The sequence below is a fragment of the Cavia porcellus genome, unplaced genomic scaffold (genome assembly GCF_034190915.1).
Source record: "Cavia porcellus strain 051 isolate PalLab524CR breed Dunkin Hartley unplaced genomic scaffold, mCavPor4.1 scaffold_7, whole genome shotgun sequence".
NCBI classification, from domain to species: Eukaryota; Metazoa; Chordata; class Mammalia; order Rodentia; family Caviidae; genus Cavia; species Cavia porcellus.
In genome coordinates, this window is record NW_026947490.1 from 38,981,588 (window position 1) to 38,998,731 (window position 17,144).

At 49.6% G+C, this 17,144-nt stretch overlaps 2 protein-coding genes across 4 annotated transcripts; both read left to right on the forward strand.

Annotated features, from left to right (window-relative positions):
* Nucleotides 1-1,754: 1,754 nt before the first annotated feature.
* Rbm42 (RNA binding motif protein 42) lies at nt 1,755-10,918 on the forward strand. Of its 3 annotated transcripts, XM_003466649.5 has the most exons (10): nt 1,755-2,004; nt 2,204-2,348; nt 3,606-3,690; nt 3,813-3,887; nt 5,887-5,952; nt 6,029-6,204; nt 6,932-7,264; nt 7,488-7,605; nt 10,403-10,597; nt 10,677-10,918. In XM_003466649.5, exons 1-10 carry the CDS (start codon nt 1,877-1,879, stop codon nt 10,787-10,789), a joined length of 1,434 nt encoding a protein of 477 aa, XP_003466697.1. In that variant the 5' UTR covers nt 1,755-1,876; the 3' UTR covers nt 10,790-10,918. The 3 variants fall into 3 exon arrangements, with proteins under 3 accessions (XP_003466697.1, XP_063109449.1, XP_005002310.1); XM_063253379.1 differs by lacking the exon at nt 5,887-5,952; XM_005002253.4 differs by lacking the exon at nt 5,887-5,952 and having other exon boundaries at nt 1,756-2,004; nt 6,050-6,204.
* An 842-nt stretch (nt 10,919-11,760) lies between these two features.
* Nucleotides 11,761-16,521, forward strand: Etv2 (ETS variant transcription factor 2). Its single transcript, XM_063253380.1, has 6 exons — nt 11,761-14,319; nt 14,405-14,482; nt 14,700-14,759; nt 14,964-15,422; nt 15,912-16,024; nt 16,301-16,521. The coding sequence occupies exons 1-6, from the start codon at nt 14,250-14,252 to the stop codon at nt 16,499-16,501; spliced, it is 981 nt and encodes a 326-aa protein (XP_063109450.1). The 5' UTR covers nt 11,761-14,249; the 3' UTR covers nt 16,502-16,521.
* Nucleotides 16,522-17,144: the final 623 nt, after the last annotated feature.

The window sequence follows — 17,144 nt, forward strand, 5'->3', positions numbered from 1 at the left end:
TCAGGAGGGTAAGGCAGAATGATTACCTAGAGTTCAAGACCATCCAGGGATACACAGTACAAAACCAGCATGAACTACATAGAAACACTTTCTCAAAAAATAAAGAGTAAGGCTGGGGGTATAGCACAGTGGTAGAATGCTTACCTAGCATTTATGAGGCCCTGGGTTCAGTCTCCAGCACTGGAACAACAACAAAAATAAAAGTTATAACAAATAGAGAAATAAAAGCAGTACCAGGTTATAATAAAAAATACGAACTACATAGACCTTGTGTCAAAAAAAAACTGTCAAAGTCATCAAAAACTAATCAGTGAAATTGTCATAGCAAAAGGAACTCAAAGAGACATGACAACTACATGTAATGGAATATTCTGAACAAGATGCAGGTACAGAATAGGGAGACAAGGCAAATGCTAAGAAAATTTTAATAAAATTTGGACTTTAACAATGTTAAAAAGGAAAATTTCCAATTCTCTCCTTAATCCCATATCTATCACAAAAGCAAAGAAAGCCAGCATTAATGAAACATTCATTTCTGCTGACTTAAAATGGGGATTTAAAGATACCAAGGCAACCGGTAAATTTTGATGGGGCAGAGATCAACCAAATGCAATGTGTGAACTTATTTACATTCTGATTTTACAATTCTGTACAATGAGATTTTCGAGTCAGGGGAAATTGAACAGTCTGGGTTTTTGAAATATAGTCTGGGTGTTCAGTGAAACAGGCATTTTTTGGTGGTGGTGGTGATTAGTTTTTTGAGCCAGTGTCTCGCTATGTAGTTAAGGCTGGTCTTAAACTCACTGTGTAGCCCAGGCAGGGCTCAAATTTGAGGCGATCCTCCTCTTTTAGCTCCCTGTGATTACAGGCGTGCGCCACCACGCCCATTCCTAAGGAAGTATTTTGATGGTATTAACAGCATACTTAATGGATTTTTTTAAAAAAAATTGTTTTATCTGTTAGATATACTAACGCATTTATAAATGAATTGATAGATGTTTGGAATTTGTTTTAAACATACTTCAGGAAAAATAAGTGAATTATAGAGATGAAACCAAAAGAGTACAATATTGGTAGTCTTTGAGGTATAGAGGGACAGGGTTCTTTATACTATCTCTACTGTGTATGTTTTAAAAGTCATAATAAAAAGCTTTGAGAACCATCAAAAAAAAAAAAAAAAAAAGCCAAGTGTTTCCTTAAAAAGGCTCAGAACATGTGCTCCCGGCCCCGGGTTGAGCTGTTGCTTCTACCTAGAACATTTCTCACTTTCTCTAGCAAATGTTTTCAGATGCCCCCTTCTCCAGGAAACTGGGTCGGAGAGAATTTCCACCACGAGATCTCTGATCCTTCGGTAATCTCCAGTAGTCTCGTGTCCACTCAGCGAAAGAGTTCCCCATCCACCCTGGGTCTCCAGTCTCGACCAACGCCGAGGTAGACGCGGACTTGACAGTGTTTACAAACTGGCTAGAAACTCTCGGTGACATGGGTGGGGCTTCCGAACTTTTCCGCGTTTTCAAAGGTCCAGATTCCACGCTAGGGATGGGGCCAACTGACTTTGCTTTGCTCTGATTAGCCCACGTTCCTCCAGGAGGGTGTGGCCGCCTTTCCTAGCCGCGCTCTGATAGACCCAGTTTTATACGTTAATCTTTCTTTATGGCACTCGGGTAGGCTAGCAGTCCTTCTTCGGGGTGTGGCCGTGTCTCATTGGTCCTAGCTGGCGGATGTATAGCGTCATGCGTCGGCGTCCGTCGCTTTCACTGATGCGTCATCTACAGGCGCCCACCCTGACGAAGCCGGAGAGTAAGACAGCAGGACCTACGGCAGCGGCGGTGGCTAGACCGAGACGGTAGTAGTGTTGACAGCGACTACAGCAGCAATGGCCGGGGCGGGGCCAGCCCCGGGACTCCCGGGTGCAGGAGGACCTGTGGTCCCAGGCCCTGGTGCCGGCATCCCCGGCAAGAGCGGCGAGGAACGCTTGAAGGAAATGGAGGCGGAGATGGCCCTGTAAGGCCCGCGAGAGGGAGTGTAAAAGCCATCCCAAAACCAGAGCTACCGAATCCTGGAACCTGCAGGCCTTAACAGGCCCAAGATATGGCTCTGCCATGAGGAAATGGGACCTTCGGGATGGTGTTGGGGCTGGGGGTTCTGGGTATGTTGGCAGGGATGAAGGCGCTGACCTGTGGTGTCTGTCCTGAACCTCCAGGTTTGAGCAGGAAGTTCTAGGGGCCCCAGTAACCGGAATCCCAACTGCTGTGCCTGCGGTGCCTACGGTCCCTACAGTAGACGCGATGCAGGTCCCAGCAGCTCCTGTGATCCGCCCAATTATTGCAACCAACACATATCAACAGGTAAGTTTTAGCTAAGGTATAAGTCAGGAAGAGCAATGACTTGAGCAGTGTTTGTTTGAGTGGAGGTATTGATATTTTGGCCTGTTGACTAATAGCATGACAAATATTTTGTGTGCTAAGCTCTAAGAATGTAGTAATGACGATGACAGTATTTCTTTCGATACCCTATATTCTAGAGCATGTTGTCTACTAGAACTTGACGGGAATGTTTTATATTTAAAATTTATAATTTACTTTCTCAGTCTCAAATTTTAAGTACTCAGTAGTCCGTTTATATATGGCTAGTGGAAAGAAAGGGAAGGCGGGAGAGAGGACTATTAAGTGAAACTGGTGCATTCTGTTCTGTTAAATGGTTATTGGATGCTTTCTAAGATTATATTTTACTAGGAAGAGATAGGTCAAGGTATGGCAAGATGGCAGTGGTTTATCATGACAAGAAAAGTAAGGAAGTAACATTTAAGCAAAGATACACAGGAGATGATGGAACTGTGCAAGTATTTAGGTAGCAGTGAGCCTAGCAAAGACCGTAACTTCACGCGCACGGAACTCCAGGGAGGTCAGTGGTTAGAGTAGAATGAGCAAAGAAGACATTGGGAGAAGATACAGAGGTGATCTAAGCCAAAGCTAGTAGGGCCTTAGGCTACCATAAGGACTTTGGCTCTTACTCAGATGGGGAACTATTGGAGGATTTTGAGCAGAAGGTGATATGTTTCAACTTGAAGTTGATCGAGTTGCTCTGGCTCTCTGGACTGTAGAGGCAAGGATAAAATCAAGAAAACTGAGAAAGAGACTGCTGTAGTGACTCTAGGCAGGAGGTAATGGTGGCTTGGGCCAGCATAGTGGTATTGGAGATGACAAGGACAGTTTGGACTTCAGAGAGTGCTGTGGGGAAGATGAAATGGGGTGGTGAGAGAAGTTACGCAGAGGGAAGGATAAGGTCTGATTTAGCTAATGTGATCTCAAAAGCCTCTCTGTGCCACAGGTAGTGGTACATGCTTATAATCCCAGTGCTTGGGAGGCTAAGGCAAGAGGATTGCTTCAAGTTTGAGGCCAGTGTGAACTATTGCAATGCCCACTCTCATAAAAACCAAAAAAAAGTCTCCCCGAGAAGTGAATTTTAGCTGAGACCTCATAGGTACCCTGCCCCACACAAAGCATAAGAATGAAAGTCTTGGCTTCCCGGGTGAGCCAACCAGGACTAATTGAAAGCACTGAGTCCAGTCCCTCATCCCATTATCCCAACCTTCTCCCCAACAGGTCCAACAGACTCTGGAGGCCCGGGCAGCCGCTGCAGCCACAGTAGTTCCTCCCATGGTGGGTGGTCCTCCTTTTGTGGGCCCAGGTAAGTAAAGAGTGGCTGACAGTAGGGTTAGAGGATCAACCCTAGGGTGATAAAAAGCAGGGTGATAAAAAGCAGTGCCCAAGACACTTTTTCGACCATCCTTATCTTTCCTTTCCCTACAGTTGGCTTTGGCCCTGGTGATCGGAGTCACCTGGACAGTCCAGAGGCTCGAGAAGCCATGTTCCTGCGGCGAGCAGGTAGGTCAGAGTCAAGAACCCCATATTAAACCAGGAACACTGGTATAAGTGACTTTAGCCTTTTGTCTGAATTGCTGCTTTAAATCACCTTCTCCATTCCTTTCCATTCTCAGGTTGTCATCCTTCCAAAGCACAACCTGATTGTGTACTTTCTGATTATTTGACATCAATTTGGACTTAACCTAGTCATTGCAAACCAATCGTCCTAGTATCACTCCTAATCTTAACCTTTGCTGTGTTTTTCCCCGGTACTTAACACTTTATAACAAGCTATATCCTTTACTTACTATAGTTGTCATCTTTGCTTCCTCTAAAATGTAAGCTTTGTGAAGAGCAAAACTCCTGGGTCCTATCACAACATAAGCATGACTTAGTATCTAGTAAAAGGCTAATATTTCCCCCTTAAAAGCACTAAGCTCCTTACATAGTCAAGACCCTGAACAACCTGGCTCTGAGAGAGAGAAATCTGCGCAGCCTCCCCAGAGGCTCTGAACATTGCCAAGATGTACCAGCCAGGCTTTGTTGAGGTCCCTTTTCCTTGTTGCTGCTTTGTCAGCTGTAATTTCCAAGGCTGTCCTTTCCACAAGCCATTCTCCACATTTTCGGATAACCCTGCACACACAATTTTACAACATCACTTTCTTAAATATATGAAAAGGAAATGTGTTTTCATTTGAACATAAAATTCTGATATAATAATCTGTTAAGTCAAACTTGTTAATTACATTTCCTATCTATGGCCATACCACCCTGAATGTGCCCAATCTCGTCTAATTACATTTCCTAAATCCTCCTGTACTTGCTTACCTGATAATATCTAAGAAATGTTAACACACTGTTTAGTAAGGTTTTGAATTTTATTTTATTTATTTATTGGCACTGGGACTCCAACTAAGAATCTCGCACTTGCCAGGCAGGCTCTGTGCTGCTGAGCTATATCCCTAGCCCCAAAAACTGTGGGGGCGGGGGGAGGGGAGAGCAGGGGAGGAGGCAGGAGGTTACTGAGATTTGAATTCAGGACCTCACACTTGCCAGGCAGATACTGCACCATTGAACCATATCCCTGGCAAGTTTTGATCAAAAGGCAAATTGGCCCTACTGGAAGCCATCCTGCCTATCATCTCACCTTGCTCTCAGTGCCCTCTGGAGGACGCTCAAGGCTCAGCCAAGAAGGCTATGCTTGGACACCTGCTGCCATAGCAACACTTTCATAACACTCTCCAACGTGCCACTTTTCCTGTCACAGTCACACTAAGCTGAAAAGGGAAAAAAGTTTTGCTGTTGTTGCTTTTGTTATTTCCTTGTTTTTTGGAAACAAGTTCTCACTATGTAGTCAGGGTGGCCTTGAACTTACTACGTAGCCCACGCTAGCTTTGAATTCATGGCTATCTTCCAACCTCAGCCTCCAAGTGCCTAGATTACAGAAATATGCCATCATGTCCCGCTAAGGTATAAAGATTTTGCTTATCCAGATTTTCCCTGCCGGTAACATTTCCATTCACTGTTTGCCTAACTCTTCATTATCCTTTGGGGCTCAGCTCACAGCTTTCTTTTTCTAAGAAACCTCTAGTCCTCTGCCCGGGTCAAAGCTTTGACAGCTTTGACAGCTTCCAGGCCTTCCATCATCTGGCTTGGACCCCTCTTCCTTGCTTTTCTCCTGTTCGAGCTTTGATCAACTCGGGCCATCACTCTGTAGTAATGTCTTCTCCTTCCTACTCTTGATAGGAGCTTCCTGAGAAGCCTTGGTCTATGCTGGGTCTCTAGCATTATCTACCACAAGTCAGTTTTTGCTGAATGAACCAATGGAAAGACACCCACATCTCAGAAGGATCCCCAGACTTTTTCAGGATTTCTTAGATGCTGAGAAGAAACACACTATGTGTGCGTGCACATGCACACACACACACACACACAAACACACACACACGCATGCACGCTCACCCCTTGCTCCAAGTGCCCCTGTCCCCATGACACACACCCCCATCTCTCTCTCTCACAGCTGTGGCCCCTCAGAGGGCTGCTATCCTGCGTCCAGCCTTCGTCCCTCACGTGCTACAGAGAGCAGGTGAGGGGGCCAGGGTCATCACTACCACACAACTCGCTCCCCAAGCCCTCCGACTCTCCTACTAACACCCTGACAGATTCTCTTCTTTCTTCTGCAGCAGGTGGACCCCGGCCTATGGCCCTGCGGCCTCCGCACCAGGCCCTTGTGGGACCCCCTCTGCCTGGGCCCCCTGGGCCACCTATGATGCTACCACCAATGGCTCGGGCCCCAGGTCCCCCCCTGAGCTCCATGGCTGCTCTGAGGCCTCCCCTGGTAAGTATGGGGAGCTAATGCTGTGAGTAGGAAGCCCTTGCTGGTTCTGCCTTTTCTCCAGCTTGTTTCTCTACCTTTGTCTCTTTTTATTAATGCATATTAACTATGGAAAATATTGGGTTTCATTTTAGTATTTTCATATATGCATATAATACACTTTGATTATTATTCATACCCCTGTTTTGGTCTCTTTCTGACTGCCTTTATTCTTTGTAACTGTGTGTGTGTGTGTGTGTGTGTGTGTGTGTGTGTGTGTGTAGAGAGAGAGAAGTTTTGTTGTTGTTGTTATTGTTTTAATCAGGAATGGAAGTCAGTATCTCAAGCTTGCCAGATAGCCACTGTGCCACTGAGCTATAAGCCCAGTGCTCTATTTTTCTTTTTGAAGAGAATAGAGAGAGAGAAATGTTTGCTGTTGGTGTATGTCTATTTCTATCTCTTTTTCCTTTGACAGTCTGTCTATTTCTCTTTTGTGTTTTTACCACTGTCTGTCTGCATATGTTTCAGGCTTTCTGCCTTACTAGAGACCTCTTTCTTACCTGTTCTCTGGCTTCACTGCATGGGTAGAGATAGATAAGATAACAGGCCTATGATCTGGCTCCTTCATACCCTCTTTTTAAAAAAAAATTTTTTTTTTATTAGTACTTGTTAGCAGGATATAATGACTTCATTCATTGTGGGGAGTTGATACATGTCACATGACATATTCACGTCCCACTTTTACCCACAGGAAGAGCCAGCAGCACCCCGAGAGCTGGGCCTAGGCCTGGGGCTAGGCCTGAAAGATAAGGAGGAGGCAGTGGTTGCAGCGGCGGCTGGGCTGGAGGAGGCTAGTGCTGCGGTGGCCGTGGGAGCAGGAGGTGCTCCAGCTGGCCCTGCGGTCATTGGCCCCAGCCTGCCGCTGGCCCTGGCCATGCCACTGCCTGAGCCTGAGCCTCTGCCCCTCCCACTGGAGGTAGTACGGGGCCTGCTGCCCCCATTGCGCATTCCTGAGCTCCTGTCCCTTCGTCCACGACCTCGGCCCCCTCGGCCTGAGCCACCCCCCGGCCTCATGGCTCTTGAGGTAAGCAGAGAACATAGCAGTGGGAAGACAGGCAGGAATCTGTGGGCTTTAACACACAGTCCTCTGTCCAGAGCAGAGAGGACTCAAGGGAGAGGGAGGCAGACACGCATACTCTACCCCGAAGCATATCAGTCCTGTTACTGGAGTAAGGGGGACAAGGTCTGAAGCAAAGTGAAAGACTGTAGCATCAAGTCCTTTGTACGCCATCTGCCTTGCTCTGCAGGTGCCAGAGCCCATGGGTGAAGACAAGAAGAAAGGGAAGCCAGAGAAATTGAAACGCTGCATTCGCACAGCAGCCGGAAGCAGCTGGGAGGACCCCAGCCTGTTGGAGTGGGATGCTGGTGAGTGGACTTCAGTGTGGGATCAGGCTGTGCTGAGCCACGGAGAAGCCCTACTGCCTCTGCGGGCCATGGCATATCTCTGGGAAGGCCAGACTGCAGCACTGTGGGGCAGGTCCTTCCCAGGTGATAGGCCAAGGCTTTCTGTGCTGTGTACTCCTGAGGAACTGAGACAGGGTCTCACTGAGTAATTCAGGCTGGCCACGAACTCACTGTGTAGCTCAGGCTGGCCTCAGATTTGTGGCAATCATCCTGCTTTAGCCTCCCAAGTACTGGGATTACAAGTGTGTGCCACCATGCCTGGCTTCCTCCAGTTCTAATGAAAACTTTTAAGCCCAGAAGGATACAATGAATGGCCTTCCCACCACATAGATTCTTCAGCTAACATTTTTTCCTATTCACTGTATTCCTCCTGTTCATTTATTTGTGCTCATCACGTGGAGTTCTGTTGTTTTTGCAGTGCTGGTGATCAAACCCAGGTGTGCTAGGCAAATGCTCTACCTGAGGTACATCCCCAGCACCTTACTGTTTTATGCTCAGTACTTAAAGTTAGTTATAAGTGATTACATCTAAATATCTTAGTATTCTCCTAAGACTTTGTTTCATAGCACAGTACCATTATCACATCCAAGAACAGTAATTCTGGTTTTTTTTAAAGAGGGTAAAACAAAATATAACAGAGCAAAACAGATCAGAAGAAAACAATGTAAGAGACACAGATTTCAAAGCAAGACAACAGGAGGTCAGCAGTGGCTACCATAATGTCTCTTGTTTTCTTTTAAATAGTTGTCTATATCTTCACACACAGTTCATACAAAATAGTATAAAACTGATCAAAACAATAATTAAGGCATTTTATAGGCCTTTAAAACTAGACAATTGAAAAATCAACAATGGCTACCGTAATGTCTCTTAATTTATGTTATTTATTTATTTGTCATTTAGAGACAGGGTTTCACTATGTGGTCCAGGCTGGTCTTGAACTCACTTTGTAGCCCAGGCTGGCTTCAAACTCACAGTGATCCTCCTGCCTCAGCCTCCTGTGTGCTGGGATTACAGGTGTGCACACCACACTCAGTGACATCTTATATTCAGTTGTTACTTTTCTAATTGCCCCAAAACTCCATTATGGCTTTTTTTTTCCCCAAGCCAGAATATATACAGTTTTATATATTTATCTTGCTTTCTACTTTTTTTCTGTTTTATTTAAATTGGGCTAAGAGTGTTAGTGTTGTAACTCAGCAATAGAGCATTTGCCCAGCACACTCCAGACCTTGGCTTCCATCTCCTGGGTGAAAGAACAGTGGTTAGATACTGGTGTTCACTTGACCCAAAACAAATGAGCAGTCATTCATGTCAAATGGAGTGGCAGGTGGGGATGGCACATGAATTTCAGCCAGCACCTGACCCAGGTAGGCAGAGCCAGAACACTTGTTGCTGAGCTGGAACACCTCTTGCTGAGCCTACCTGCAAACTCCGCACAGGATTGATTATCAGCCTGAGGACCAAGAGTGGTTTATGGAAGGAGGGTAAAAAGAACACCTGCTGGTGAATCCCTTGCTGGGGTAGGAAGCCAGCCTGCTGAGGTTTTAGGAGGTGCCTCCACAGCCATGTGAATCAGCGTCAGCATCCAAACCAAACTGGGCATGGCGGCACATGTCTATTATCACAGCACATAGGAAACTGAAGCAAGAAGATCACCACAAATTTCAGGCCAACCTGGAATGTTCAGTGAGACCCCGTCTCAAAAAACCAAAAAGTGTCCAGGCTAATTGTCTTGTAGAAAGCTCCCCTTTCCATGTTGGTGGCTTCTAGGGTGACCTAATTGTTTTCAGAGTGTCCTTAGTCACCACAAAAGTCATGAAGTAACCACAGCAATGGTTGAGGGGAAAAAGCCTACCTACTGCCCTGTCCTTGACTGCCATCTCCTCTCCTAGGATCATCTACCTGTGCTAGACCGGGGCCAACCAGCCTTTGCTATGCCTGGCTAGTGTGGGCTTGGAATCATACTTCTGTGACATTGGGCAGGCACCTTAGCCTTCCAGTCTGACTTGCTTGCCCCACAAAGGGAATGATATCATGTACCTCTGAGGATGGTGATTCATTGGGGTTTTATATGGTGATTTGGGGTATAGGCCTAACCCTGAGAATATGCCCTAGAGTGGCAGCAGGGGTCAGCCTTGGACAAGGGTCACGCGGTGTGTTCCCAGTGCAAGGGAAACTTAGGAGGGCTTTGCAGAGAAAGCAGAGCTGAGGCAGGTGCAGCCTGCATGCTGAGGTGCCATGCTGGGAGGCTGGGGCATGGCAGAGTCCAAGGGCACATAATGGGGAGGTGTCCAGGAGACTAAGGAACCTGGGCCCTCAGAGGAAAGGCCAGGGCCAGGTCAGGTCAGAGTTAAGAGCTTCATTGTGGAGTGGATGACAGCCTTGGGGTGAGGAAGAGTGATTCAGTTAAAGGTTAAAACACTGTAAACCCAGCTGCCTACACTGTTATCCCAGCTCCACCACCTCCTGTTTATGTAAGTTGGGCATTGACTTGACCGGTGTGCCTCATTGTGAAAGGGCTGTGGGGGCCACCAGATGTGTTGTAAAAAACAGGTGCTTAATAGGGTACCTAGTGCAGGTTAGACACCACACAAGTGTTCACTGGTAATTACTGAGGGTCCCCAGGCAGAGACTGCAGGGACAGAATGGGGAGGGCTTGGGGATCCTTCCAGAGAAGATGGGTCCTTCACACAGTCAGAAGGACAGTCACTGGACCAGCATCTGCATCCTCTGACCTCTTCTCTCCCAACCCCAGATGACTTCCGAATCTTCTGTGGTGATCTGGGCAATGAGGTGAATGATGACATCTTGGCACGCGCCTTCAGCCGCTTCCCATCCTTCCTTAAGGCTAAGGTGATCCGTGACAAGCGCACCGGCAAGACGAAGGGCTATGGCTTTGTCAGCTTCAAGGACCCCAGTGACTATGTGCGCGCCATGCGTGAGATGAACGGTGAGTGAGGGCTCCCCAGACACAGTGGGTATGGCGCATATCGAGCCGATGCCTGACCTTGAGCCCTCCATTCCCACAGGGAAGTATGTGGGCTCGCGCCCTATCAAGCTCCGCAAGAGCATGTGGAAGGACCGGAACCTGGACGTAGTCCGAAAGAAGCAGAAGGAAAAGAAGAAGCTAGGCCTGAGATAGGGTCTGTGGCTGGGCACCCGCTCCCACCCTGCCGGGCGCTGGCTTCTCCCCGTAGCTGTGTTTGGGAAACCCTGCAACTATCTACCCACCCACCCTGAAAAAGTTTCAATAAATTTACATTCATTTACACCCCTGGCTGCACTTGGAGACACTCTGAGGGGACAGGTTTGGCATCTTCCACCTGAGAATGCCTTGAGAGAATGCCACCTTAAGAACCTTGGGAGTTTACCCAGGGAGCCATCCAGGCGGGCATTCCTGAGCCCCTGTGGTGTGCTGATACTTGTCAAAACTTCTTAAGGGCTTGCCCTCTGCAGCCAGTTCTAGAGGAGGAAGGGTGGTTCGGCAAAGTAAAAGTCAAGGCTCATCCTGCTCCAGCCTGTGCTGTCAGCACTGAGTAAGGTAGGAGTTCTGGGCCTAGCCCTTTGAGAACTCAGCCCAGAGGCGTGGACGGTGCAAAGGACCACAGCGACTAACACCCGCAGTCCTGCTCAGAGACCATGGTCCACTGACAAAGGGCTGCATGGCTGACTGATGTGCTGGTCAGGGAGGGCTTCTTGAAGGAAGCATCTACTGTGACACTGTCATCCTTCCCCTCTGGGTCTTTTGGGCTATCTGCCATTTCTCTATTCTGCCCAACCCCAGCCTACAGCACTCTTGGGTCTCAGTATCTGTGTCTGTGTCTTTTCCTGGCTCCAGACTTGCTTCTGCCTGCTGAAGAGGTATCTATCTGTGCAGGACCTGGAATGGCAAGCCAAGAGCTTAAGCTTTACCCTGCACGTAGCAGGGAGTCCTGAGGAGTTAGGACAAGTCAGGCTGCAATTGGGCCTGATGTCACAAATATGCACTTCAGAAACATCTCTGAGACCTCAGCACTGAGTGCTTGAGTCTGGAAGGAGGCTGGGGCAGGCCTGCTGGAGAAGGCCTGCAGGGTTGGGAGGGGTAAGGGTCTTCTGGGGATATAGCCATCAGAAAGCTGGACTGGGGGGAGCCTGTGGTGTGTGTTGGCGGGGTGGGGACAGACGGTGTGATACCAAGGCCTCTGCAGACAGAGATCACCCGGGAGAGGTGTCGGATTTCTGCTCCCTTGCTCCTGTCTGCCCCTCTGACGTCACTTTTTCCAGTCTGGTGGAAGGGGTGAGGGCCTCCTGGCAGGAAATGCCCTTAAGCCCCTTGGCCTAGACCACCCCACACAACCTTCCCCCATCACTGGCCCTTCCTACCCCTGGCCCCCTTCTCCACAGGGGCATGGGACCACAGGTGATTCCAGAAGGGAGGGTTAAATTACGTGTAGGAATCCTCCTGATGGTGGAAAGGAACACATTCAGAGATGGACAGAAGCTGACATATGCAGGGAAGCTTAAGGACTGTCAGTGCCACAGAAAAAGAGGAACCCCAGAGACAGCTAGAGGAGGCAGGAACACCCAGGAGACTGGTGACGAGGTTTCGATGGCATCAGGCTGGTATGACAGCAACCCAGAGCCACAAACACCAACTGGAGGAGAGGTAGACATGGACAGACACACCAAGAGCAGAAAGGCCAGCTCCAGGGGCAGCCTAGCAGGCAGTGCAGACCAGGACTGTTTCAGGCCCTTAGGTGGATGTATGACGGGCAGTGATGCCCACCGCTCAGTGGCTCTCAAAGCTCGGTGTGAGCCCAGCCCCAAGTGATTCCCTCTCAAATCATTTCCCTTCTGTAAAATGAACAAGAGAGCAGCACTACCCTCCGCCCTTCAGAATGGAGAATAGTTCATGATCGAGGAGCTAGGTAAGTAAGGAAACTGTCCATGTTAAGACATCATTTTTAATGGTAAATATGGGCACATGCACAGTATCTGAAGCCAGGTTGTCCAAGGGTTGCCAGACTCATCAAATAAAAGTAGAGGACAACTAGTTACTAAATTTTAGATAGTTTTTAGTATTTAGCATATGTTTGGAGTATTGCATGTGTGTATGAATCTTTTTTTTTTTTAACTTTTTTTTGGTAGTGGGGATTGAATTTGTGACCTCACGCTTGCCAGGCAGGCACTTAGCCACTGCGCTAAATCCTCAGCCCATGTATGAATCTTTACATCTCTGTTTTTGCTTTTTGCTAAATCATTTAACACAGGTTATAAAATTATAACATGAGTTTGATCCCCAGTACCAAAAAAAAAAAAAACTGTAACACTTCACCCCTTGATATGTGTTCATTTCCTAATAATGACTTCACAGAATACCATGATCATCACGTGTCACGTCTAAGAAAGTCATTTCACATGTTATCTGTTTTCTTTTTCTTTTCTTTTTCTTTTTTTTTTCTTTTTTTTTTTTTTTTGAGACAGGTCTTGCTTTGTAAGACTGGACTTGAACTCACAGCAATCCTCCTGCCTCAGTCTACCAAATGCTGGGATTACAGGCTTGCATTGCCATGCCTAGCCCATGTGATAACTCATATTCAATTCATACAATTTCCCAGTTGTCCAAAATTATTATATCAGAAATTCATGGCCTTTGGAAAATGAAAGATGTCTACCTCAATTTTCCCCTTCATGAAACAGGAGAAAGAGTTGAATCTACCGCATGAGAGGATTAAATGAAGACCCAATGCACATGGCTCGTTGACATGCACACAGCTCCTCCTGTGACATTAGCTGTTGCTATTACTATTTTTATGGCTCATGTTGCTGATGTTAACCTTTCGTTATGATTGACACTACTCCACAACTAGTTGTGTGTGGGGGGGTGTGCAGGCTCTGCTTCCATCTCCCTTGGTCACCCTGTTGATTATGACGTGGGCCAATGCTGGGGACAGGGAATCTGGCAGGAAATCCCTCTTCCTGTTGCAGATAAGCCTGGCGCAGCCCAGCTGACCCCAGGCCCTCCTCCCTCCACCTCCCATGTCGCAGGATCAAATCCCAAAGATGGAGAACCTGTCCACCCTGCCCAGCCCCCATCACCTCATAAACACCCCCGACCGCTGTTCCCCGTCTTGCCCAGCCCACTGTTCCCCAAGCCATTCCTGCACCAGGACAGCTCCAGCGGCTGCATCCCTGGGGCAGGGGGCGAGGCTGGGCTCCGCCCAGGGACCTGCAACTTGACCCAGGCTGCGACCCCCTGCTCTGACGTGTTGGAAAATTCCCCCCTGCCCAGGTCCCAAGGGAGGGGGTGCAGAGTATGAAATGGGGCTGAGACCCCCGGCTGAGGGCAGAGGAATCCGCCGGAGGTGAGCCATGAAGTGGGGACAGAATAGTTGCCTGGGTACCTGGGTTAGGAAGGAGCTGGGGACTTGAAACAGGAAGAGGAACGAAGCCCCTCATTCCTGGGCGCCAGATTTCTGGGGGGAAAGGGAGCAGAAGCTTGGACACCTGAGTCCCAGGGAGGCAAGAACTGGTGCCCAGACTTCAGGGTCCCTAAAGGTGGCATTTTTGAACTTTTTTTTTTTTTTTTTTTTTTTACACCAGATCATTCCAAACAAGAACCTATGGATGCGTGGAGCTGCGATGAGACCCCACCACAGGAAGTGCCTCCAGGGAACAAGCTGTCAGGGCAGGGTAGGTGCTGGGGCTGAGGCAATATTTAGGGAGGATGGGGGCCACTGCAGACCCCTGACCCGGCCTTAACGGTTTTTGCCTGCAGATGGAACTGAATTTGGCTTCTATTTCCCTGAACTGGCACTCCAAGGGGACGCGCCCACAAGGGAAACGTGCTGGAAAGGTGGCTACCGCGCTAGGACCCCTGGGGGCTGGGTGGAGGATGGAGGCTGGGCTCCTAAGTCTGAGAGAGGGCTCCCCCGGTGAGTTAGGGGGACGCACTAAGTTGGAGGGTACTGGGGTCCTCAGTGAGTAACACCCTGCCCCTGACAAAGACCGGAGTGGGTGGGCGATGAAGGTCCCACCATCCCTAAACTCACTTGCGGTCCTGTCCTTCGCAGAGTTCCCGGAGCCAGACTGGATCCCCGAGTTACCACATCCAGAATATGCATGGGGAGCAGGTGAGTGTGCGTACAGAGGCAGTAACAGGAGAGGACTGGGTCCTGGCTCCCAAAGCTCCACCTGAAGGATGGGGCTAGCAGAGGGGACACCTGCATTCTCAAGGTGGCTCAGCTTAGGTTTGGAGGTCCTCATCCTGTGGCCCTCTAGAACTGCGGTAGAGTCCAGGAATCAGGACATCACTTAGTTTCGATTCTTCCTCTCAGATCTCGTCCCTCAGACTCCTATGTGGTCTGCAGATTGGACAAACCTGGAGCGCGCAGCCTCGGACCCTCGCAGCCTCATCTCTCAGACCCCGGAGCCTGCCCTCCCTGGCCCGGGACCCGCCCCCTTCGCTGGTTCCGTTGGGGCTGCGGGCCAGAACAATGCCACCTCGTGGTCGCACGCTCAGGCCGCTAGGAGCACTGCGAGCTGGGACTATTTCGTCGTCCCCAACGGCGCCACCTACTGGGACAATGGCTTCTACGGGGACCCTCGCACAGACTATATTGCGTGGGGCGAACCTGCGGGTTCGAACTCTATCTCCTCGTGGAATCTGGGGCTGCATACAGATTGCAGCATGTCTTCGGACGGGTACCAGAGTTCAGCTCTCACCACCTCCTCCGAACCGAGCCAGCAGCCTGACCGTGCCACCTCGACTCGTTACCCCAAAACTAACCACCGAGGTAAGAGGTCCTGGCCGACGCCCGAGGGCGCAAAGTCGGGGTGATGAGGCAGGGACTCAGCGTCCAAGGGGGTGGGGCTCCGGAATCTGGCTGGAGAGGCGGGGCTTAGATGCTTAAATGTAGGTGAGCGGAGGGGAGCCTGTCCACTCAACTTTTGAGACAGAATCTCACTGAACTAAATTTAATTTAGTTAAATTGCCCAAACTCCACTCAAACTTGCGATCCTCTTGCCTCACTTATCCAGAATGCAGGAATTATAGGCCTGCGCTACAATCCCCGCCAAGGCAGACACTTAGGACCCCAAACTTGCGAATTCTTCAAGTGGTCCAGGGAGTTCTAGATTCCTCAAGGAGTTCTAGATTCTTGGGTCCAAAGTTGGCATGATCTGGACCCTTGAACCTTCGAGATGAGGGAACCCCGACTCCCTTCGTCGGAGCAGCGGCGCCTGGGTCTGCGAAATCTGGGTTTTCACCTGCTTGCGCCTCGCAGGTCCCATTCAGCTGTGGCAGTTTCTCCTGGAGCTACTCCACGACCGGGCGCGTAGCAGCTGCATCCGCTGGACCGGCAACAGCCGCGAGTTCCAACTGTGTGATCCCAAAGAGGTGGGACAGCTCCCCCGATCCTCGGTCCAGCCTGAGTCGCCCTAGCGCGACCTTGCCCGCCTTTTGCAGGGCCTAGTCCTTGGCCCCGCCCCCGCCTCACCCTCTAGGCTCAGCCCCGCAGTGTCCCCGCCTGGGCCCCAGACTCAACCAGTCCCGTTTTAGCCCGGCTTGGAGGTTCGAGACCCCAGCCCCGAAGACCCCGGCCCCGTGCATCGTAGCACAGCCTCCCCACTCCTCACCCTTGCGTTCTCTGACTCTGCCTGGTCTCCGTCCTAGGTGGCGCGGCTTTGGGGTGAGCGCAAGAGGAAGCCGGACATGAATTACGAGAAGCTAAGCCGAGGACTGCGTTACTACTACCGCCGCGATATCGTGCAAAAGAGCGGCGGGCGCAAGTACACGTACCGCTTCGGGGGCCGCGTACCTGGTCTGGCCTGTTTGGACTGTTCGGGGGTCGCGCCGGAAGCAGACACCCAATAAAATATGCTGCCAAAGTGTCACACTTATTGTCGACGTCCTTCCCACTGACCCTGGCTAGACTCGTTGGGGAGCGTAAGTGTGCACCCACCTTCCAGTTTGGCCTCTCCACCACCGAGACTTGAGCATCCAGATCTGTATCTCTTTCCTCTCAACCCAGGAGCCTTAATCTTTGTCCGCATGGTCAGCAGTGTGGACCAGTAGGCCCTAGGCCCCGCCCCCACATGCTGCCAGTTTCCAGGGACCTGCCCCCTAAGTCCCTTGGCTCACTGTCCCCTTTCTCCCTTTGTGGCCTTCACACGTGGTGATTATTGGGAGGGGGCGGGTAAATAGGAGCCCACTTCCCACTGAGACTACACAGGACCCAGCCCCTTAGGGATCCTGCTGTGTGCCCACTCAGTGTCTATGAGGCCTGTCCTATGCCAACCTTGTGTAGGAACTTTGAAAGGACTGAGGCCTGCTGAGGTTTCAATATGATCCACCTCTTCCACTAAGTTTGTGCAGGAATGTAATCCCCAAAGTCTCCTATTAATATATTAAATGATGGAAACTTGGTGGTGTTTAGAAGTGGCCCATTCGGGAAATGATTAAATTAGGTCATTGGTAGGGAGACACCAGGACTGAATCCTGTGGATTATAATGTGAG